The sequence below is a fragment of the Vicugna pacos genome, chromosome 11, assembly GCF_048564905.1.
Source record: "Vicugna pacos chromosome 11, VicPac4, whole genome shotgun sequence".
NCBI lineage: Eukaryota > Metazoa > Chordata > Mammalia > Artiodactyla > Camelidae > Vicugna > Vicugna pacos.
In genome coordinates this window covers 93810991-93832709 of record NC_132997.1, presented here as the reverse complement: position 1 = coordinate 93832709, position 21719 = coordinate 93810991, and the positions used below count along the sequence as shown (strand labels likewise).

The 21719-nt window shown below is 52.6% G+C and overlaps 1 protein-coding gene across 1 annotated transcript in view; it reads right to left on the bottom strand.

Annotated features, from left to right (window-relative positions):
- Positions 1–21719, bottom strand: part of DMBT1 (deleted in malignant brain tumors 1) — a 76372-nt gene that overhangs the window by 5534 nt on the left and 49119 nt on the right. Inside the window, 11 exon segments of the mRNA XM_072972407.1 lie at positions 4269–4453; positions 5302–5510; positions 7107–7257; positions 8589–8612; positions 11238–11270; positions 11873–11899; positions 12353–12706; positions 14433–14441; positions 15295–15324; positions 19344–19667; positions 20402–20443. Coding sequence (XP_072828508.1) covers positions 4269–4453; positions 5302–5510; positions 7107–7257; positions 8589–8612; positions 11238–11270; positions 11873–11899; positions 12353–12706; positions 14433–14441; positions 15295–15324; positions 19344–19667; positions 20402–20443 — 1388 coding nt within the window.

Genomic DNA, 21719 nt, shown 5'->3' with positions numbered 1-21719 from the left:
CCCCTGCTGTACACCTAAGTTGAGTCTGGACTCCATGGCTCAGGGCCCTTCTGGCTGGTTCTGTTTCATTCGCACTGTTGCTGGGAGAAATCAGGGGAGGCGGTCATGTGGGAGAGGCTGGTGGGATCAGTTTTCACTGCGCTGTTTGGATGGGTCAGTAGCTATTGCAGCTTGGTGTCCGAAGCTGCCGGAGCCAGAAGCGACAGAGACCCAGTTAAAGCTGGGGTGGGTCTCTGACCTCTGGGTAGGAGCCTCCCCAGAGGCTCATATGGACCAACGGGTGAGCCATGGCAACGCTGGAGCACTTCCTGTCACATTTTGCTTTTTCACTCCCCAAACCTCAGGACCATTTCCTATTGTGCCTTTCACCAAGGACAGCTAACTCCTAAGAATGTTGGTCTCTCATGCCATTTGATAGATCTGCTTGTAAGAGTGACCTTTCCAGAGACAAGAGCCTTGCACCTGGTGGTCTGTGAGCATCTCAAGGAAAGGGTATGTGTAAGCGTCTCTCTTTTCCCAGGGCTTGGTGTACTGTTTACAGTAGCATCAGTGGCATCAATACATGTCCAGGGAATGGAGGCAGGTCCAGGGGACAAAAGCCCAGCAAAAGTCCTGAGAGGAATGAAGGGTGGAGCCGGAAGCAGCCAGCTCAAATGGCCAAGAGGACACAGGCAAACAGGTGCCCCTGGAAACCCCATGGTCATGACCATCTGGCCTCAGGTGAGCCAAGCACAAGAGCGGCATCACCAGGTGGAGACTGGGGGACTCTTCCCTTCCCAATGCGATGATCGTCAGAAGCAAACTTCTAGCAAGGTATGAGTTCCCACCAGCTGTGGATGCCTTTGCAAGAATGAACACAGAAATAATACCCTAGTGGTTAAACAGAAGTCCTAAAATGTAAGCCTTACTTAAAAAAAAAAAAGTCTGTCACTTAGTCACATTTAGCCCTGCACACTGTCAGGAACAAAAGTTCATTCCTGGTCGTTTGGGAGACAAGACAGTTTCCCTTCTGAAGCCAGCACCTATATGAGCTAAATAAAACTATTCTTTAGAACAAAATGTGTTAGAAAGGCTTTCATTTCATGCCTGAAGTTGCAGAACTCAGCTCTGAGTCTGTCCTGTCCAGAAAACATGTGAAAAGAGAAACGTTTAACAAGTAACTTAAGGTGATTTTGCCACCCCTAGACCCTTGCCCCCTCTCTCTGACCACGAGTTTCCCTTCGCTCCTTGCAGAGGGAGGCTCTGGCCTGAAGGGGGCGCCAGAGCCCACACTTTGGGCTCAGGTCTAGTGAGAATGAGGATGACTTCCATCCCTTTACGGGAAATACACTATTATTTTCTCCCTTCATAGTTTCTTTTCTTTTTTTTTTTAATTGAAGTATAGTCAGTTTACAATGTTGTGTTAATATCTGGTGTACAGCATAGTAATTCAGTTATACATACATATATACATATTCCTTTTCATATTCTTTTTCACTATAGGCTATTACAAGGTATTGAATATAGTTCCCTGTGCTATACAGCAGGACCTTGTTGTTTATCTATTTTATATATAGAAGTTGGTATCTGCAAATCCCAGACTCCCAATTTATTCCTCCACTCCCCCTTCCTCCCTGGTAGCCATAGTTTGTTTTCTATGTCTATGAGTCTATTTCTGTTTTGTAAATAAGTTTATTTATATTTTCTTAAGGAAAAGATTGGGAGCTTTATATTTGAGTGCCAGTGGTTATAGAAATAAACCATATAAACATTATTGCCATGTTACTCTTTCAATAACAAACAAGGTACCTTCAATTTAACTCTGCACATTAACATAAAGGTTTTCTTAGAATCCATGTTTGTCTGTGGTTTCTATGGTCAAGCTGGACTCTGAAAACAATGAATGTGGAGGGCAGGTTTACTTCTTGATCATAAGAAGCAGCTCTGGTTTTAAATTAGGATTCATGATTAGATACCTGCTCAGTTTGAAAGCACTCAGGATGGAACGGGAGGTCTAGCAGACACGTCAACTGCTGTCCCACAGAGACTCGGACTCTTCCGCCTGGCATCCCTCATTAATTTGGCCACATGAACAACATTTGTCAGGCACCCACTAAATGGGCACCTGGAGGAGATGCAGAAAACACCAGGTACGGGGCATGCTGCCCTGCTTTTGATCCCGGCTCCGCAGCTGAGGATCACGTGGCCTTGGGAGAGTGGCTTATTCTCTGTAAACCTCCATTTCCTCATGATTAAATGCGAGTAAAACTTGTTCCAAGAATTTTGAAACTCACGTGGAACTCCTAGTTCAGTGCTTGGTATATGTATGAGCCATTAATAATCTGATTATAAAGGCTTACCCCACACCAGGGCCACTGGGAGTTGCAAGGATGAAGGAAACACTGGCTTCCCGGAGGCACAGTTTGGTACGGATACAGGTATTAAAATAACAGAAGAATAAGGATGTAGCATGTGCTGCCCTCAACCAGGAATATATATATGAAATAACTGAATTACTATGCTGTACACCAGAAATTAACACAGCATTGTATACTTCAATTAAAAAAAAAGTTAGAAGACCAGGGCTGGCCCGTGGCTTTGGCAGCTCCTGACAGAGATGGAGCAACAGGGATGGGACTGGCAGATGTCACATCTAGAACTAGCAGGGATGGTCACCTTTGTGGCCTGAGTCTTACCAACTAAACTCATGACAAACCAGAATCCAACACAACTGATTCACAGGGCAAAATATGAAAGCCAGGTCGACCAGAACGTTTGCATGGCCTGACTCTTCTGTACCCTTCTCTGCCTGTGAGTCTCCCTGACCCACTCAGTTCCTCTGGGAAGGCGATCTCGTGTCTGTGGGGACTGTCAAGAGGGAGATGGGTGACCACAGTGGCGACTGCAGACCCTCAGGCCAATCTGGTTAGCTAATGAGTGCCCCTCCCCGGTGTTTCTCCTGACCCTGCCAGCTAAGGAACAGCCTCCTCAGGGCGCCAAGCCTGGCCCGCAGCAGACGCCCGGTGTGTCTTTGGTGAATGACAAGCCCTCCGAACGTGTGTGTCACACACCTTGCACAGACGCGAGCACTCCAGGGGGCACATTTGCTGCAGTCCTCAACCTGACAGAAGTGTCTGCCCCGCGTCTGCTCCCTCACTGACAAAATCTTGAAGTGATTACTGAGGTGGCAGCCAAAATTCAGAACTTAGGATGGAGAATTGAAAATCGATGTACGTACAATTCAATGCAGCCCCTGTCAGGGTACCGCTCAGTGAGCTCTGAGAGTAACCCACCTCAGCAAGATGCCCAGCGCCGCCACCAGCCCCCGCAGTGCCACCGCGCCCCTCGCGGGCCGCCCCTCCCCGCAGGCGGGCTCGCTGCCCTCAGACGCTGGTTCTGCATTTCTCAATGCTGTAAATGGGTCGCAGGTGGGGAATCAGGCGTGTCTGGCTGCTTTCACTCAGCGGAGCATCTTGGAGATTCTCAGTCTGACATCAGTCCTGCCACTTCCTGGCTGAGCGGCCTCGGGCAACCTGCTCGCCCCCTCGAGGCCCAGTCTCCCTATTTTTAAAGTGGGGTGATGATGAGAGGAGGCTGCACCGTCTTGGTGGGGCTTTGAGTGGTAGGACACGGGCTAACCTCAGGGTCTGCCACTTGTAGGGTGACAGGATCAAGGGGTTGCCTGGGACACAGGACTCCTCCGTGCTAAAAGCTGCGAGGTCCCGGGACAACCAAGACAGTTGATCCCCTAGACGGTGACAACTCAACACACGGCAGCTGCAGACACCAATGTCCTGTGAAGCTAATGACGCTTGAGCTTCAGGGTCCCCGCTGACACGGGTTCCTCCAAGGCTTAGCAATGCACTGGAACAGCTGTGTGTTTATGTAAGATTTCTAAAAGTATGTGTTTGCATTCTTTCCCTGAATGAGGTACCCACCTCTCTCACCCACCCACCCCAACCTGTGTAAGTGCCAGAACCATCCAAACCTGGAGCTGCCCCGGGAGCTGCTGTGGTCCTTGCCGACCTGATCACAGCCTGTCAGGCACCCTCTCTGCTAAAGGATGCTGGAAAAAGCCCCTGCTGAACTTCCTGCCTCCTCCTTTCTTCTACTTGGATGTGGCTACAAGGACATCGCGGCACCAAGAAACAAATTTATATCTTCATCCCAAATACATGCTGGTTATACCGTAAGCATGTCTTCTGGGCCCCCAGAATTCAAAAAGCACAGCACACATCACTGTAAGAAAGCTCGCTCAGCAGGAGCTGGAGGGGAAGCCCCAGGCTCACCTGCTCGACGGTGCCGCAGCTGGAGTAGGGAATCGTGAAGGTCACCTGGCTGCTTGTTATCTGGGGCTGACACTGGCGGTTCCTGTTCCAGTTGGGAATGACAAGGTCCCAGGCAGAGTAGCCCAGGGATTGGAGGTAGCCCCTGCTCACGCTGGCTCGCATGTGATTCGGCAGGCAGAGCAGCTCTGGGGACCGAGGGTGGACAGTGCAGTCAGTCAGCGCCCTCCGAGCCCATATAAAGGTGCAGAGACCAAGATGGTGGGCAAATGGTCCCCTCAGGACCCGGCTCCCCGCCACCCCACGTGCCCTGTGACCAAGTCAGTCTCCCTCTCACGACAGCCCTGGGAGGACACAAGGACTTAGGGTTCCTCTGATGGAGAAATGGAGGCAGGATGTGAAATGAGTGAAATGTTTTGCCAAGTTACCATTTATCCATAGAGTGAAGTAGCACTGGGTGGTGGGTTGTGGGGATGTTGTGAAATCAACATCCTTAGCTATGGACCTAAACATCGGTCCTTTAGCCATGGGGCGGGTCAGAGCTTCAAATCCTGCCTGCAAGAAAGCCAGCACAGCGCCTGGCCCGGTCCCCGGCCGGTCTGTAAATCAATCCATTTAACGGTTCAGACTGTGGCCCTTGGCCTCTGCCAGATATGGCTGAGTGACCAGCTCCATCCATCTCAGGGTAGCAGCCAGATGTGCTGGGTCTCAGGAAATGATCTCAGTGTCCCTCATTCTGGGACGGTCACAAGGCCTCAAGCCACATGGCCCTCAGCACTGACATCTCAGTAGGTGCTGAAAGCATCGTCTTGCCCCTTCTTCCTAGTCTCTGCTGACCACAGAAAGGCCAATAGGCCACCATCGGCCATTTCTGAGCAGCCACAGTGCCAAGACCCCCCGCTTTTGACCCCTTTCTGTGCTGGATGGAGCCTTGGTGACCTGACAAGGTGTTTCTGGCTTCTTACTTCACAGCCACAGGGGTCTGAGCAGCAGAAGGCTCTCAGAGGAGCCCCACCCCAGACCATCAGGGACTTACTTGTGTTCTGAGGGGAAGGACTGGAGTAGTATTCAGCCCAGAACCCTCTCCTCGTGATGCTGCTATCACTGACGAAGCGGATGGACATGAAGTTGGACGAGGAGGTGAAGGAGCCCCTTGCACCGTCACAGACCCGGGCGAGGAGCGGGGAGCTGTGGTAGGGGCCGTCGAACACTTCAATGTAATCGTAGTTACAGCCGCCTTCAAGCCTGCAGGGACGGAACACACAGTTTTGGCTTCACTTTAAACCAGGATTTGGTGCAGGGGATCAGATCGCTGTGAGAGCGGTCACACCTTTCTAAGGCAGAAACCCCAACAAAGTTAATCATTGAAAATAAGAGATTTTCTTTTTTTCAATTGACCTACAGTTGATGTATAATATATGTTACAGGTGTGCAATATAGTGATTCACAATTTTTAAACGTTATATTTTACTTATAGTTTTTACAAAATAGTTGCTGTATTCCCCATGTTGTACCATATGTCCTTGTAGCTCATTTTTTATATACTAGTTGGTACCTTTTAATTCCCTGCCACTAAATTGCCCCTTCCCCCTGCCCTCTCCCCACTGATAACCACTAGTTTGTCAGATGTTCTTAAATTGAATGGAAATTCATCTTCCCATGGCTTCCAGGTACAGGTCTTAATTCTGCATTTTGGGGTCACACACATGATGTCTGTGGCCCCTCCCCTGACAGCCCTCTGCATCATGTGAGAAAGGATCACATCCTGCCTTAGACTTTTTCTTTGATCAAAAAGACCCCAGTTTGCCATAGAATAAAATAAATATCCATGAATTCTTACTGATGGAAACAAATAATTGAACAAATAAATATTGGACAAGTCAAATAACATCTCTGAAGATCGTTTCTTATTTACAAAGGTGAAATCTCCCAATCCACGTACACTGAAGAGAGCTGTTGTGAGGCTCAAATGATATAATGTATGGATATAAATGATATAACAGACGGTGGTGGTCACTGTTCAAAGATGCTGGCTGAAGAACCAGTCATGGTCAACCTTCCTCCATAGGAGCTCACCAGCCACAAGTGCAGTCCCCCAAATCCAAAATGAATTGTAACAATGAAGAGATTAAAATAATACTGTATCTTTTGCAAAACCTCAAATGAATTTCCAGCACAGAGACTCCCAAGGCCACTGCAACCAGAAATCAAGAGTGAGAACTGTTTTGCTCAGTGATGGCTGTTCGAGAGCAAATGGTGGTCCCCTTTCCCTGGACGCTAGAAAATAGTGGTTCCCCAGTGAGGTCACCCCCTCCTTGAACCAGTCATGTATCGATGTGGTACTGATGATGTCTCCTCTGCTTAAAACAGTGGTTCCCACTCTTCGCTGGATGAGGAGCAGGTTAACCTAACCTCTCCAACAGTGATTTCCCCACCTCTGCCTGCCCCCTGGAATTCACCCCGAAAAAAGGGGGGAGTGCAGACAAACGGGTTCAGAAAAACTGGTGTGATTGTTACTAGGATTCTGTGTGTTATTATTACTCCTAACAACAATCCCTTCCATGGGATGACATTTTCCAGGTATTTTCATATACTTTCTATTGTGACCTTCCCAGTAACCAGTGAGGGGAGGACCGTAGCTATCTGACTCTCCTCTTTTAAGAAGTTAAGTGATTTCTTGTGATCACATAGCAAGTTAGTGACAGAGCTGCAACTTTAAACCCGGGCCCTTGTCCTGGCCCCACCTCCACGGCTGCCCCTGTGCTCAGTCAGAAATTGAACCCCCAAAAGTCAATGGGACACATACGTCTTTTGAAGTGCTAGGTCCCCCCACACACTTACTGGACATCTGTGAAGACCACAGTTATACGGTAATTGTTTTCAACTTCAATGTCCCACACACACTTGGCGTTGTTCGGATAGTTCTCAGGGTAGAACTGGCTGTGGAGGTTCCCTGAGGACTGGGAAAGGAAGCCCCCGCAGGAATAATTTGCTGTTGGGACAAAATGGAAAGGCTGATGACCTGCAGTGCACGTTGCACAGTCACCTGCGGGAAATGTTTCCACGGTTCCCAAGACAGAAACCCGCCAGGAGGTGCCTAGGCCCAGATGATCCACTGAGGATCAGCCGGGTGCCCCTCGTGGGAGGCTACACTTAGGGAAGCCATCTCCACATCATTCTTGTCATCCCTCCCTGTGTCACTGTCATTGAGGAAAAGGCAAAGGGGACTTCTCAGGGAGCTCAGAACTTACCGGCTGGCCGAGTGTTGTTGTGAAAAAAATCTGTTGACAGAGAGAAAAGATAGCTATCGTTGAGTGCTTGCTGGCTCTGTGCCAGAAACGTACCAACCCTGGGTTCACAGTGAGATGCTGGATACAGGCCTGGCCCTCAGGGAGCACCCAGCCTAGAGGAGGGGATGGCAAGGAGCGAATCCCAGTGCAGCGGGATGGGGCTGGGGTGGAGTAAAGCCCAGGAAGTGGCAGGAGCCTGGAGCCTTGGTTCCAGACCCAGATGAGCAGGGAAAGGCGGTCAGGCAATCAGGGAGGTGAGGCAAAAAGGTGAAAAGGGGTGTTCCCGGCAGAGGGAACAACGCGTGCCGAGGTATGAGAGTACCTGGCACATTTGGGGAACCTCGGTGCGGATGGAGCAGGCAGGAGAGGGAAGTGGGGACCCCCCAGACAAGCGGCGTGGGTCATGGAGAGCCCTAGAGGCGGCCCTGAGCAGTGAGGATCTGTGCCCAGGAGGCCCTGAGGAATCAGTCTCAAGGCTGGAAATGACACTGGCTATTCGTAAAGACAATTCTAGCTGCACTGCAGAGGGAAGGGGAGGGGACGGGAAGCCAGGTGGTGAGGAGGTGAGGTGGGGATGGAGAGGAAGAAACTCAGGGCTTTGGCAGCAGCTCAGGGGCAGCCAATCAGGAGCTTTGGCTGGTTACACACGAGCTCAGCAATGAAGCAGGCTCCTTCCAGCTGGCACTGACCAGGGTCTAGTGTCCAAGGGGAAGGGCGGGACCAAAACCAGGGGTGGGGCGGGCGGGACCAAAACCAGGGGTGGGGCGGGCGGGACCAAAACGGGGCGAGGGGCCTGGCCTCTCCTGGGGACCGACCAGAGATCGGAATCTTAGACTGACCAGGCTCCTAACAGGGAAACCCTAGGGAGAGGCCCAGCTCTCCTCGGCCTGGGACATCAGCTGCAGGGGACGCCGCGAGCCAGGAAAGGCAGGAGAGGCAAACACTTTGGAGAGTGAACGACATGACCTGCAGCCCAGGGACCAGCAGCAGGGAGGGGCAGCCAGGCAGTGAGATGGAAACCACAGGTACTTACCGGGTGTTGCTGCTGAGGAGGCTCCTAAAAACGGATAGAAAGAAAGCGGTCACTAAAGTGTGGCTGGAAATCAGTGAGTGCACCCCTGGTCCCCTGAGTTACTGCTGTGGAGGCCTGTGATGTCAGGAGGGGACCTACGTGGGTTTCCACAGTGGCTCCCTCAGCCCCATCATTATGCGGGGTCATCAGCGGCACAGCCAAGGTCATAACGCCGTCATTTATTCATCACTTCCTACTTGTCCAGAGCTGTTCTAAGGGTTCACATGCAATTGCATTCAATTCTCTAATCACCATTGGAAGCAGGTTCTATCCTGACCATCTCTTAATAAACGAGGAAACTGAGGCTTAGCAAGATGAATTCGTTGCTAAAGGTCACAAAGCAAATGGGAGAATGAAACACATTGGGCACCAGCTGTGTGTTCAGCATAATGACCCCCGCCTCACCGGAGAGCAAGTGGGCCCTGCATGGCCTCCTGGAGTGGACAGGCCAAGGGGGTAGGCTGGAAAGCTCCTGCGTGCCCCCACCCCCTGAACTGAACCGCAGACACCATTAGCTACTGCCTCCAGCTTTCACTTGTAGGGGGTCAGAGGTGGGCCTTCCATGAGCGACATCATGCAATACTTGAGCAAAAGACTCCAGCATCTTTGGAGTGGGCACAATTTTGGGAGAACCAGCCTTGGTTCCGGCACTGCCAGAGCATAGATTCCACCCCTGAGCACTCAGCATCATCCAAGGTGATGGGGCCAGAGCCAGAGCCAAAAATAGGCATTTCCTGGGGCTGACACTGCCTGTCCACAGCCCAGCTGCCTGAAGACTACCTGGGCATCCTGAATGCCCCAGTTATCATCACAGATTCTTCCCCCACTGGCCATCACGGTGAATTTCCACATGCCCGGCACATCCGGGACAGGAGGAAGAGTTCCCACTAACTAATCTCAAGCTGGCATCTGAAAGACTCATGTTGTGAAAGGTGATGGCCTTGTCCCACAGCAAATCCCAAAGGCCAATCAATAACCCCTAGGTCTCTCCTCATCCCCAGGGTCACCAAACAGCACTGATGAGGGTACAAGTGCTACCTGATCCACCTGGAAGAAGCCCCAGCATCACAGAGCCCAGACTCCCTCACCCTCGGCTGCGCAGGTGTTGGCTCAGCAAGGTGAGTCACCAGGACCCCCAGGGTGCTGGTGGCAAACCCAGGGCCAGGGTGTGTCCCCTCTTCTCCCCCTCTTGCTGCCTTGTATTGCCCAGATAAGGACAATGGGCAACACGTCCCTGAAGCCCTTCTCTAGTTTCACGCGGGGACGGTAACACATGCTGCTTGACAAGAAGCAGTGCAAAGGGGGGTCAGACACAAGGTTTCTGCCACAGAAGGGCTTGCATCTTGGCTCTGCCTTTATCAGCTCCGTGATCCTGAGCAAGTTACCTAACCTCTCTGCCTCAGTTTCCTCCTCTGAAAAACGGGAGTGATCGTGATCAGATTCTGATAGATGTTAAATGAGATAATACATGTAAACCCTTAGAACAGTGCCCAGCATGTAACAAGCACCCAACAATGTTAGCTGTTATTATTTACCAGAGAGTGATAGAATGCATTCAAACTTTTTGTTGGTTAGTTTATTTTAATAGACCGCTTAAAAATACATATGTACTCCTCAGTAGTGATCTAAATTAAAACTTTTTTTTCCTCATTCATAACTCTTATTTTTTCCAAAGTTTAGAACTTTATGATTTGTAGTATATTCAGAGCTCTGCAATCAGCATCACAGTCAATTTTAGAGCATTTTCATCACTCCAAAGAGAATCCCTGTGCCCAACATCAGTCACTTTCCATTTTCCCCCAAAACCCCCAGCCTTAGGCAACCACTAATCCACTGTCTGTATAGATTTGTCTATTCTGGACATTTCATATAAATGGAATCATACAATATGTGGTCTTTTGTGACTGGTTTCTTTCACTGAGCATAATCTTTTCAATGTTCCTCCGTGTTGTAGCATGTATGCACGTGTACCAGGACTTCATGTCTTTTTATTGCCAAGTAATATTCCACTGTATGGATATACCATATTCTGTTTGTCCATTCACCATAATGAACATTCAGGCTGTTTCCACTTTGGGGCCATTAGGAATAATGCTGCTACCCACGAACATCTGTATGTAAGTTTCTGTGCAGACATATGCTTTCCTTCCTCCTGAGTATATGTCTACGAGTAGAATAGCTGGGACATAACTTTCTGAGGAATCACCAGGCTTCATCTCAAACTGCACGCTCCATTTTACGTTCCCACTAGCAGTGGATGAGGGTTCTGATTTCTCCATGTCCTCAGCAACACTTATTATATCTGACTCCAGGAAGTAAAGGTCATGAAGTCTATTCTTTTAAGAACCACTTACCTCATTCACTTCAAAGAAGGGGAAGGAGATTTCCTTAATTAAAGCAAAAGTCCTCTCGGGGACAGGGGAGACGTGAGGGCTGAGCATGTGCAAGCTCTGTGTTGGCCCTGGGTGGGGGCTGGGGTGCGCGGGAAGCCAGCAGGGGGGGTGCAGGTACAGGTGGACATTGCAGGTGTAGGCACCACTGCACGGACAGCCAAGCATGGGGATGAGAAACCCGTGCCCTACAGCTCAGGAGGGAAAATGTGACACTTACTCTCTGTGGTGGTAGTTGATGGACCCAGGACATCTAGAAAGAAAATGAAGCAGTGTTAGGATATTGTTGGATAATTCTTTAATTCCATGGTCGATAGAGAAACTAAATCCTTTTTCTTTCTGCAGGACTTCTCAGAGCCTTGACCTTTCCCACTTACACTGTGGCTGTCCAAATGGGCTGGAGTACACAGCACTTCCCAACATATTTGGCACCAGATATGTTCGCTGTGCCATGAAGATCATTTTGGGGATTGCTCTCAATGCGAGGGAATCCTTTAACAGACAATCATTTGTAGGAGTGCCGCTTGGCCATGTCAGTAACATGGTCACAGCGCTCCACGGGATGACTGGGATAGTTATTGTCATCCAAAATGACCAGGGGAACAAATCCTGTTCCCCTACAGGGTCCCTTAAGGAGCAGAGGCAGCAGGTGATGGTAGGAGACCAGAGGGGCCCTCCAGGCAGAGCTGAGTGACAGCCAGGGTCCTGGGAGCTCAGCTGGTCACGGAAACAAATTCCAGAGTCCTCCCAGGGACACCCCTCCCCAGGAGAGGCCTGCCCTCCTCCTTCTCCTTCTGGGAACTGAGGGGGGGTTTGCAGAGAGGAATCTTGCTGGGTTGCTTTGCAGGGACTCACCTCCGATGGTAGGATCGATTGGCGAAGCTGCAAGAAAGAGGACACAGGGTCAGCCTGGGCGCCCAGGATGTGCTGCAGTGAACCCTTCAGGCTCCTGAGAGAGTTGCTGAGGGCCCGCCCCTCCCTGGCCGGAGAAGGGTGATCTGGGACTTGTCCAGGAGAGCTGAATATTAAATGTCAACCTCAGATATTAGTCTACACAGACATACACACACACAGACACACACACACACACAAAAGGTTTTGGGGGAATTCATTCTTACAACTTTAGTGTCCTCTGCACCCTTGTCTGCTCCAGGGGCCACTGAGAAAGTGATACTTCAGACACATGAAACCCAGGATGCCACTATAACCACTGATGCCATTAGGAAATTACTCATCTTTCAGGGACACTCAGGATAACGAGAGCCCAGGGCAAAGAAGAGCAGTTTTTTGGAGAAACTCACACTAAAACAGAGATTCAAAGCCTTGGAAGCCCACCTGAGCAGATGACCCCAGCATCCTCATAGTGCCTACAGTTGTGGGTGTTCCAGGGGTTGTGGGGGCAGCTCCACAGGTAAGTCTCATTCCCTGAGCAGCGCAACTCATCCAGGACAATTGGCCCTGAGCCCTGGCCGAACAGGGCATTTCCTGGGGCCGACGTGGCCCAACCACAGCCCAGCTGCCTGCAGACCACGTTGGCATCGTTAATGTCCCAGCTGTCATCACACACGGTGCCCCAGGAGCCTTGGTACAGGACCTCCACCCGGCCTTGGCACCTGTCACTTCCATTCACCAGCCTCAGTGCCAAACCAGAATCAGATCCTAGAAAGAGATAGGAAAATTGACTCTCTTCTGTGTCTCCTGAAGGAAGTCGTCCTGAGGTCTGAGTGAGATTCAGAATTCTTTCAGGGAAAGACTTCTGGGTTCTGGTTAAGGTTCTGCAGCAAGAGGATCTGATCCAAGCCTGTTCATCACATTTTATCTCCAAGAAGCTATTTTACAGACTCCTTGGGTGGGGGCAAACCTACACATGATTTCTAACTGGAGCCCCTCAAAGCCAGAAATTCAATTGCTGAACCCAGCCTTGGGATGCAGCTGGGAAGAAGGGAAGCCCACAGCCTGCATCCCCAGGGGCCACTGGGATGGACTGAGCCCCTGAGGGCGCAGACCACCAGAGACAGCTTCCCAGCCCCGCCAAGGTGCCACCTTGGACTGTTCAACCCTACGAGGGACCCGCTCCGTCGGACCTGAGGTTGTCCTGGAGACTACCTTTCCACTGAGCACCTCTTCATGTTACTTTCAAACCTGAAGCTGACCCTTAAACTTGAACAAACCATGGACGTACTGAATGTCATCCAAGCACAAAGAGATGGCTAGGGAGAGGGAAACAATTGCCAGCAGGCTGCTGAAGTTCCCTCCAGAGACAAACAAGACAATTTCCCCTAACAGACAGCCCAACCCAAAAACGAGCAGAAGACCTAACAAGCAATTCTCCAAGGAAGACATATAAATGATCGATAGGCACATGAAAAAATGCTCAGTATCACTAATTATCAGAGAAATGCAAATCAAAACTACAATGAGGTATCACCTCACACCAGTCAGAATGGCCATCATTCAAAAGTCCACAAATGACAAATGCTGGAGAGGCTGTGGAGAAAAGGGAACCCTCCTACACTGCTGGTGGGAATGCAGGTTGGTGCAGCCACTGTGGAAAACAGTATGGAGATTCCTCAAAAGACTAGGAGTAGACTTACCATAGGACCCAGTAATCCTGCTCCTGGGCATATATCCAGAAGGAACCCTACTTCAAAATGACACCTGCACCCTATTATTCATAGCAGCACTATTTACAATAGCCAAGACATGGAAACAGCCTAAATGTCCATCGACAGATGACTGGATAAAGAAGAGGTGGTATATTTATACAATGGAACACTATTCAGCCATAAAAACCGACAACATAATGCCATTTGCAGCAACATGGATGCTCCTGGAGAATGTCATTCTAAGTGAAGTAAGCCAGAAAGAGAAAGAAAAATACCATATGGGATTGCTCATATGTGGAATCTAAAAAAATAAAAGTCATAAATACAAAACAGAAACAGATTCATAGACATACAATACAAATTTGTGGTTGCCAAGGGGGCAGGGGGTAGGAAGTGACAGACTGAGATTTGAAAATGTAGAATAGATAAACAAGATTATACTGTATAGCACAGGGAAATATATACGAGATCTTGCGGTAGCTCACAGAAAAAAATGTGACAATGAATATATGTATGTTCATGTATAACTGAAAAATTGTGCTCTACACTGGAATTTGACACAACATTGTAAAATGACTATAACTCAATAAAAAAATGTTAAAAAAAAAAAAGACAATTTCCCCTAGTAGGATGCAGAATTGTGGCTGGCAGCTAGCCTATGCAGGAAGCAAGCTGACAGTGAACCCCCAGAACATAAGAAAGAGGACGTTAGAAATGTATAGTTTGATAGATAATCTTGGAACTTCTGGGTCCAGCTGTACCTGAAGACAGAACTACCACTCAATGTCTAGACAGGTAAGCCATTGCACCCCATATATCTTAAGTCACTATGAATTTGGGGCCTATCACTTGCAAACCAAAATGTCTTGACTAATATGCACCATAGCTGGTAGGAAAAAGCCACCCATATTTCTGGTAAGTGAAGGCAACCCTCCGCATTGGTTGAGGCTGTGAGCTCAGAGGTCCAACCCAAGGTTCAGGCATTGCACCCAGGCCTGTTGACGAACACTGAACACTGATACCTTGGCAGGATTCCCGTGATGCTTACCATGGGTAGGAGTTGTTGTGTCCCACCAATCTGGAGGGAAAACAGCAGAATCAGAAAGGAGATCTACAGAATCAAGGTTGGCCCAATGACCTACAACTGGGGTCTGAGACAGTGGGGACTGAGGAGCTCCACTGTCTGGGGGAGAAAGGGCCCTTTCCTGAGAGTTGCAGTGAGCCCAAACCATGCCCTCGAATGTCCACAACAAGGGCCATGAGCTGGTACAATCCCCAAGAGCAATGTCTGAGCTCTCCTGACTGAGTGCTGTCCAGTAAAAGCATGGCCTCGACTCTGCAGGGCATGATGAAGATCTGTTCCCTCCTCACACAGACCTCTTGGTCCAGGTAAGGCTTCCAAGTCCAAATGGCCCCAGGACAGACCCCCACTGTCACCCTACTCTCAGTGGGGAACACTGTGTCGCTGTAAAGCCCTTATCTCGCTGAGCCAGATCAGAGGACCCATGTGACAGGGGCTCATCTGGAACCATCCACAGGATCTAGAGAGACCTAGGAAGGTACTGAGAGGTGGAGATCCTCCACACACCCCTCTCAGGGCTACTGGTTGGGGCTGCTGAGGTGACTGGGGAGAGAGAAGACACCCCGAAGACTGGAGGCAGCAGGACTCACCTGGCCTGAGCGTGGACTGTGGCCGGGCAGCTGTGAGGAGAGAAGGCAGATCAGACACTTGCACGCAAGTGGCCCAAGGGGAGCAAAGGGGATGATGCTGAGCAGGTGAGCTGCTCAGTCCCTCGTGTGCCCGGTCACAGAGGACGGGGCTCTGCCAGCCACACCCCTGCAGAGATGCTCCTTGTGACAGGTCCCTGCAGACCAGCGTGCGTTATTTCCATGTCAGGGCGATAAGCTCTCCGTCTAGATGACCACGTTACCCCAAGACCCAGCGTCAGTCTCCCGGCTGTTAGCAGTCCGCTGAGGCACAAGGCTGAGGAGGCCTGCTCCAGGCCCAGATCGCATGTGTGATCTGTCGGAACCGACCCCAGGTGATGACAAGCCTGGGCCACGCAGGGGTCACTGCCCTGCCCACAGCAGACCATGTGCCAACATGCATCTCCGTGATCTGGAGGGGCCTTCATTCCAGACTCAGGAACAAACCCTGGGCCATCTACAGTCCTTTCCCATGACCACCATTCAAAGACCCTACACAGAACTTCCCTCCTTTGCCTCTGGCTGGCACTGTCACAGTGGACAATCACGGCTTAGGCATCACTTTCAGTTTGGATCTTTGTTATCATTCACTATCATGATGCCTGGTGGCTTGACCAAAATTATGATAACTGAAGAAAAGAGTTAAGGAGATTTCAGGGAAAACAGAGGTGTAGAAAAAGCTTTGAGAAGGCATCAGAATGGAAGGGGAAACCACACCCCAGAAGGGGGACACCCAAATTCTTTGAGGCTACCTGAGCAAATGACACCAGCATCCTCCTGGTGCCCACAGTTATGAGTGTTCCAGCCACTGTTGGGGCAGCTCCACAGGAAGGTCTCATTCCCTGAGCACCCTAGTTCATCCAGAAGAATCGGCCCGGAGCCCTGACCAAACCGGGCACTTCCTGGGGCCGACACGGCCGAACCACAGCTCAGCTGTCTGCAGACCACGTTGGCATCATTGATGTCCCAGCTGTCATCACACACGGTGCCCCAGGAGCCTTGATACAGGACCTCCACTCGGCCCTGACACCTGTCATCTCCGTTCACCAACCTCATAGCCAAACCCGATTCAGTCTCTAAAGGGAAACACAAAACCCCACGTTATGTCTTTCTTCAGGGCACAGGTCTAAGGAAAGTACCAAACTCAGGAGACTTTCTGATGGCAGCTCTCCCTCCCGCTCCCTAAAGGGAGTCAACTTTTATAAGGCTGGGAGGTCATTGTCGTCACAGAGGGAGGAGCAGAGACATCCTGTTCTGCACGGGTCTCGGGGCGCTCACATGTAGGGATGCAGCCCATAAGTCCAAAAAGAGATGCAGTAAGGGACCCCCACCCACCCCGGACACACCCAGGCTGCAGCACCACAGCTACCAGGGGAGGGCCAAGACCGTCCCCCTGCTTGGCAGCTTGGTGGCTTCTGGGTGCTTCTACGGGTTCTGGCAGAGCTCCTGGGGATGCTGGGACCCGGCCAGATAGGAGCAGGTCGGGCAGTTTCACCCCCTCCCCGGATAGCCGTCCATGGCCTGAGAGACCTGCAGAGGACCCGGCAGCACTGAGAGGCAGCCAGGACCTACACTGACTCCACACTCCCCACCCACGGAGGATGTCTGCTGAGCATCTGACTAGGACTCTACTGGTCACATAGTGGACTGGCCCGCAGAGTCCAGAATGCCACTTGCCCTGTGCGTGTACTGAGCCAGCTTCCCGCTCAGCTGGGTCACCTGGGACAAGGGCCCCGTCTGAGTTCCACCAGCTGCCTCCACCCCTCTGAGTCTGCATGTTCGCTTTTTCATGAGAAAACCTTCGCTACCACCCTTGCATGAGCCACGGGCCCACCGGCACATCCGAGGGGCTGCCCAGATGCCGGAGACAATCCAGGTTCCTGGAACCCAGAGCACTAAGGTCACTCATGACCCGCCCTCCCCTGGGCGCTCTCCCTGTCACTTCTGGATGCACATGTGGCCCCATGGAGTCTGCGGTGTGGCCCGGATGGGGGACACAGGGTCTCGGGCCTGCTGTCACGTCCCACCGACAGACGGTCGGTGGTTACCACGCTCCCTCTCCACAGAGCTCTCCCCTGCCAGGACCGTAATGGGGCCAAAGGTAGGAGGACACCTTCCGGCTTCTCTGAACCTGCAGCCAGCCTTCTCTGGGAGAGCATCCAGCAGAGGATGACAGCTTAGGTGCATGAATGGGGAGTAGCCGTGTTGGAAATCCCACGTCCAGTTACGAAGCCCCAGCCAGGAGACTCAGGGATGGAGGGGAAAATCATGTGTCCCCACCGGTTCTGCAAAGTGCTGTGTTTCCCCTACAGTGGGGGGAACGGGGGTAGGGGGGCAGGGAGTAGAGGGACATCCCGAGGAAGGTCACCGGAGACTCACCTGGCCAGGCAGTGGTCTGCGGCTGAGCACCTGTGGGGAAGAGAAGGACAGTCACACACCCAGCACACAGGGGACCCACTGGAATCCACACAGACGACACTGCGCACATGCACATGGAGCTGATGCTCCTCGTGCGTCCTCAGCATGGGCGGTGTCAGGGCCCGCTGAGGGTGTCGCAGTCCTCTGGGGGCTCCTCCTTCGGTCTCACGTCCTGTGCCTGCCTCCCTGGGCCTGGGGGCTCACCTTCCAGAATAGGACAGCCCCTGCCATGCCTGGGACAGGCCGCCAAAGCCACCAGTTAACTTTTCGGGGGAACAGCTATAAAGCCCCAAGGGTCAGTGTAGAAAGTGCCCAAATCCAGCCCAGGTGCAGTGATTCTGAGACCCATCAAGGTGCCTCCCCTCCCCCAGAGTTTCTGCCTGGGGGCCAGTTCCAACCCCAATGTCCCAGCAGGCTCATTAGTTTTCCACACAGAGCCACCCCCTCCCCACACCCTCCTCCCTACCCCCATCCACTCAGCTGGTGTTCACCCCGCTCAAACATTCATCATTTCCGCTTCAAAATCTCTTGTCTGAGGCAGCTATGACAGGACCCCAATTCATAAGCTCTCAAAGGCTAGAGCAGTGCATTTCCAAGCGTTTCCCTAAGGATGGGCCTTGAGGAGGGCGCCCCAGGGAACATCAGTGTGGCCTGAGGAGGCCATCCTGCTGGCAAGCAAGGCTCATTTCGTCCACCCACAGGGAAGTGGAGGCTCTAGATGTTTCCTTCTGCCATTGTTGCTCCAAGGTGATTTGGGTGACACTTGGATGAAAAGGGAGGGGAGAGGAACTTGATGCTCCCCCGGATGTTGCACTCCCGGGGCCAGCTGCCCACAGGACACTCGGGAGGCAGGGATGTCTGGGAGCAGCTTCGGGGGGCCCTGGAATGGGAAGTACGTATATCTCGGCAAAGATCACCCGAGATGCTTGCAGCGACAACTTTGAGGCCCACCTGAGCACATGACACTGGCGTCCGCCCAGGCCCCACATTGGGTGTGTTCCAGGACATGTGGGGGCAGCTCCACAGGTAGGTCTCACGCCCTGAGCAGCCCAGGACCTGAGCCTCTGCAGCAGGAGACCGCCAGAGACAGCTTCCCAGCCCCACCAAGGTGCCACCTTGGACCGTTCACCCCTCCAAGGGACCCGCTCCGTCGGACCCGAGGCTGTCCCGAAGACTACCTTTCCACTGAGCACGTGACTCATGTCACTTTCAGTCCTACAGCCTACCCTGCATCTGGAACAAGCATGGACCTACTGAGCGTCCTCTGAGCACAGGGAGATGGCTGGGAGGAAGGCTGCAATTGCCAGCAGGCTGCTTAGAGTCCCTCCAGGACTTCTCAGCTGAAGAACAGAGACAAATAGACCCTTTCCCCTAGTAGAACGTAGAACCGTGGCTGGCGACTGTCCCGTGAAGGAAGCGAGCGCACAGTCCCATTCGCCAACCTCATACCTGGTGGCTTGGCCAAAGCTAACACTAATTCTAAGCAAAGAGCTACGGAGATTTCAGGGAAGACGGAGATGTAGAAAAAGCCTTGAGAAGGTGTCAGAATGGAAGGGGAAACCCTCTGGGGGACACCCAACTTCTTTAAGGCTCACCTGAGCAGATGACACCAGCATCCTCCTGGTGCCCACAGTTGTGGCTGTTCCAGCCGCTGTGGGGGCAGCTCCACAGGGAGGCCTCATTCCCTGAGCAGCCCACATCATCCAGCACGATCAGCCCCGAGCCCTGGCCGAACCGGGCACTTCCTGGGGCCGACGTGGCCCAACCACAGCCCAGCTGCCTGCAGACCACGTTGGCATCGTTGATGTCCCAGCTGTCGTCACACACGGTGCCCCAGGAGCCTCGATACAGGACCTCCACTCGGCCCTGACACCTGTCACCTCCGTTCACCAGCCTCAGTGCCAAGCCCGATTCGGTCTCTAGAGGGCAACACAAGACCCCAAGTCATGTCTCTCTTCAGGGCACAGGTCAAAGGCAGCTTCCAGACTCAAGAGACTTCCTGATGGCAGCTGCATCCCACTCCCTAAAGGGAGTTACCTCTCTATAAGCCCAGGAGCTCATCGTCATCACAGGGAGAGGAGCAGAGACATCCTGTCCTGCCCGTGTCTCGGGGTGCTCACGTGCAGGGATGCGGCCCACAAGTCCAAAAAGAGGTGAGCAGGAAGGGATCCCCAACCCACCCCGGACACACCCAGGCTGCAGCACCACAGCTACCAGGGGAAGGCCAAGACCCTCCCCCTGCTGGACAGCTTGGTGGCTCCTGGGTGCTTCTCCCCGGGTTCTGGCAGAGCTCCTGGGGATGCTGGGACCCGGCCAGATAGGAGCAGGTCGGGCAGTTTCACCCCCTCCCCGGACAGCCGTCCATGGCCTGAGAGACCTGCAGAGGACCCGGCAGCACTGAGAGGCAGCCAGGACCTACACTGACTCCCCTCACCTCCCAGAGGATGTCTGCTGAGCATCTGGACTCCACTGGTCACCTAGTGGACCAGCCCACTAAGACCAGACCTTGCATCTGGCCTTCACGGACTCTAGTCTCACTCACAGGGACAAGGATAACAAAAGCCACACCCTGAGACTTCTCGTGTCCCATTCAAACCCAACCTCTATCCAGCAGCAGAGAGCGAGCCCCACAAAGGTGAACAGGGACAGTTACCTGTTGGTAATGGAGTAGGCAAGAATGTGACCGGTGTGGATTCTGGAAGGGGCAACCAAGAAAGGTCAGGGTTACACATCACAGGAAGGAAGCTCCGGGAGAGTCTGCAGTGGCACCACAGCTGCTCCCCGCCCGGATGTCACCGCTTCCCTGTGCGTGCCCTGAGCCAGCTTCCCGCTCAGCTGGGTCACCTGGGACAAGGGCCCCGTCTGAGTTCCACCAGCTGCCTCCACCCCTCTGAGTCTGCATGTTCGCTTTTTCATGAGAAAACCTTCGCTACCACCCTTGCATGAGCCACGGGCCCACCGGCACATCCGAGGGGCTGCCCAGATGCCGGAGACAATCCAGGTTCCTGGAACCCAGAGCACTAAGGTCACTCATGACCCGCCCTCCCCTGGGCGCTCTCCCTGTCACTTCTGGATGCACATGTGGCCCCATGGAGTCTGCGGTGTGGCCCGGATGGGGGACACAGGGTCTCGGGCCTGCTGTCACGTCCCACCGACAGACGGTCGGTGGTTACCACGCTCCCTCTCCACAGAGCTCTCCCCTGCCAGGACCGTAATGGGGCCAAAGGTAGGAGGACACCTTCCGGCTTCTCTGAACCTGCAGCCAGCCTTCTCTGGGAGAGCATCCAGCAGAGGATGACAGCTTAGGTGCATGAATGGGGAGTAGCCGTGTTGGAAATCCCACGTCCAGTTACGAAGCCCCAGCCAGGAGACTCAGGGATGGAGGGGAAAATCATGTGTCCCCACCGGTTCTGCAAAGTGCTGTGTTTCCCCTACAGTGGGGGGAACGGGGGTAGGGGGGCAGGGAGTAGAGGGACATCCCGAGGAAGGTCACCGGAGACTCACCTGGCCAGGCAGTGGTCTGCGGCTGAGCACCTGTGGGGAAGAGAAGGATAGTCACACACCCAGCACACAGGGGACCCACTGGAATCCACACAGACGACACTGCGCACATGCACATGGAGCTGATGCTTCTCGTGCGTCCTCAGCATGGGCGGTGTCAGGGCCCGCTGAGGGTGTCGCAGTCCTCTGGGGGCTCCTCCTTCGGTCTCACGTCCTGTGCCTGCCTCCCTGGGCCTGGGGGCTCACCTTCCAGAATAGGACAGCCCCTGCCATGCCTGGGACAGGCCGCCAAAGCCACCAGTTAACTTTTCGGGGGAACAGCTATAAAGCCCCAAGGGTCAGTGTAGAAAGTGCCCAAATCCAGCCCAGGTGCAGTGATTCTGAGACCCATCAAGGTGCCTCCCCTCCCCCAGAGTTTCTGCCTGGGGGCCAGTTCCAACCCCAATGTCCCAGCAGGCTCATTAGTTTTC